This window comes from Solanum tuberosum, unplaced genomic scaffold (assembly GCF_000226075.1).
Source record: "Solanum tuberosum cultivar DM 1-3 516 R44 unplaced genomic scaffold, SolTub_3.0 scf00115, whole genome shotgun sequence".
Classification (NCBI taxonomy): Eukaryota; Viridiplantae; Streptophyta; class Magnoliopsida; order Solanales; family Solanaceae; genus Solanum; species Solanum tuberosum.
In genome coordinates, this window is record NW_006239044.1 from 1,138,355 (window position 1) to 1,139,595 (window position 1,241).

At 34.3% G+C, this 1,241-nt stretch overlaps 1 protein-coding gene across 1 annotated transcript; it reads right to left on the reverse strand.

The window, feature by feature from the left end:
- Positions 1 to 225: 225 nt before the first annotated feature.
- On the reverse strand, positions 226 to 630 carry LOC107061148 (LRR receptor-like serine/threonine-protein kinase RCH1). The gene has a single exon (XM_015309965.1). It carries the CDS (start codon positions 628 to 630, stop codon positions 226 to 228), a length of 405 nt encoding a protein of 134 aa, XP_015165451.1.
- Positions 631 to 1,241: the final 611 nt, after the last annotated feature.

Sequence of the window (1,241 nt, forward strand, 5' to 3'; positions counted from 1 at the left end):
ATAGTGATGGGTTTTTTGTTTCTCAAAAGAAGTATGCTCAAGATTTGTTGTGGAAGTTTCAGATGGAGAAGTGCAACCCGGTTTGTACACCAACTGATCCTAGCTTGAAGTTAGATAAGGATTCAGAAGACCAAGTCGTAGATGGAACCTACTATAAGTAACTAGTATGAAGTTCGATATATCTCACAACAATTCAGCCAGACATAATGTATGCTCTCAGCCTTATTAGTAGGTACATGGACCATTTGAACTAACATCAAGTGTTACAAGTGAAACACAATCTCCAATATCCTGTGGGATTGTTCCAGTGAGATTAGCACCAGAAATGATCAGTTTTTGCAAGGATTGTAAAGAGGAAAGATTAGAAGGAAAAGGAAGAGCCAGCTGAATAAACTGAATATCAATTTCTGTAACGAAAAGATTAGAAGAACAAACTATATGAGACCATTTACAAGGATTGGAATCTGAAGGATTCCAGTTTGAGAATGTTTGAGGAATTGGTGAATTAGTAGAATGAAGCCAAGAAAACAGGACATCAACTTCATTTGAAGGAAGAGCAAAGTTATGTAATAGAAGAAAAAAGGTTAGAAAGACGACAAGATTTGGGAGGTCCAAGAATCGCCTCGACATTGGCATTTGCAATGGGAATCAACTTCCAAATTCAAAATAAATTTCTTAGGTGAAATGCATTGGGGAGTTTGTTTATATTTTGGTTAAAATGAAGAATCTAGCTTTGCAGGGAAGCAAGAAAAGAAGAGACAATACAATAATTAGTTATTAAAGATTTGAAATAGCCACAAACAACTCCACCATCTTTCACCTCGAGGTTCTCTGCTGCATTATTATTAGTAGATGCCACCATGTGTTGCTGCATTGTTTTCCTCAAAACTCATTGTTGGTCTTGCTTTGGTATCTGAGCTCATTGCCTCTCCACTCTATTCATGTTTCTTCAATTTTGATTTCAAACTAAGTAAAATAAACACTTCTCATGAAACTCATTTCTCTTTTCTCTCATTACCATTTTCCAATAATGAGATGTTAGAAAACGAGGCATTGTCTTTGCACAAAATCTAACAGGTCGTTTCGTAGAGTGTATCAGAAAAAAAAATGTATGTAATACTTTTGTGTATTACTAGTATCTTGTTTGATACTCCGTCTATTTCATATTAACTTAAGCTTTGAGTCATTTTTCATTTTTCAAATTAACTTAGTTTTCAATCATCAAGATTAATTTTAAAATA

What these genes read in the sequence shown, in the direction of transcription:
- LOC107061148 (XM_015309965.1), bottom strand. Translation starts at nt 630, where the DNA reads ATGTCGAGGCGATTCTTGGACCTCCCAAATCTTGTCGTCTTTCTAACC.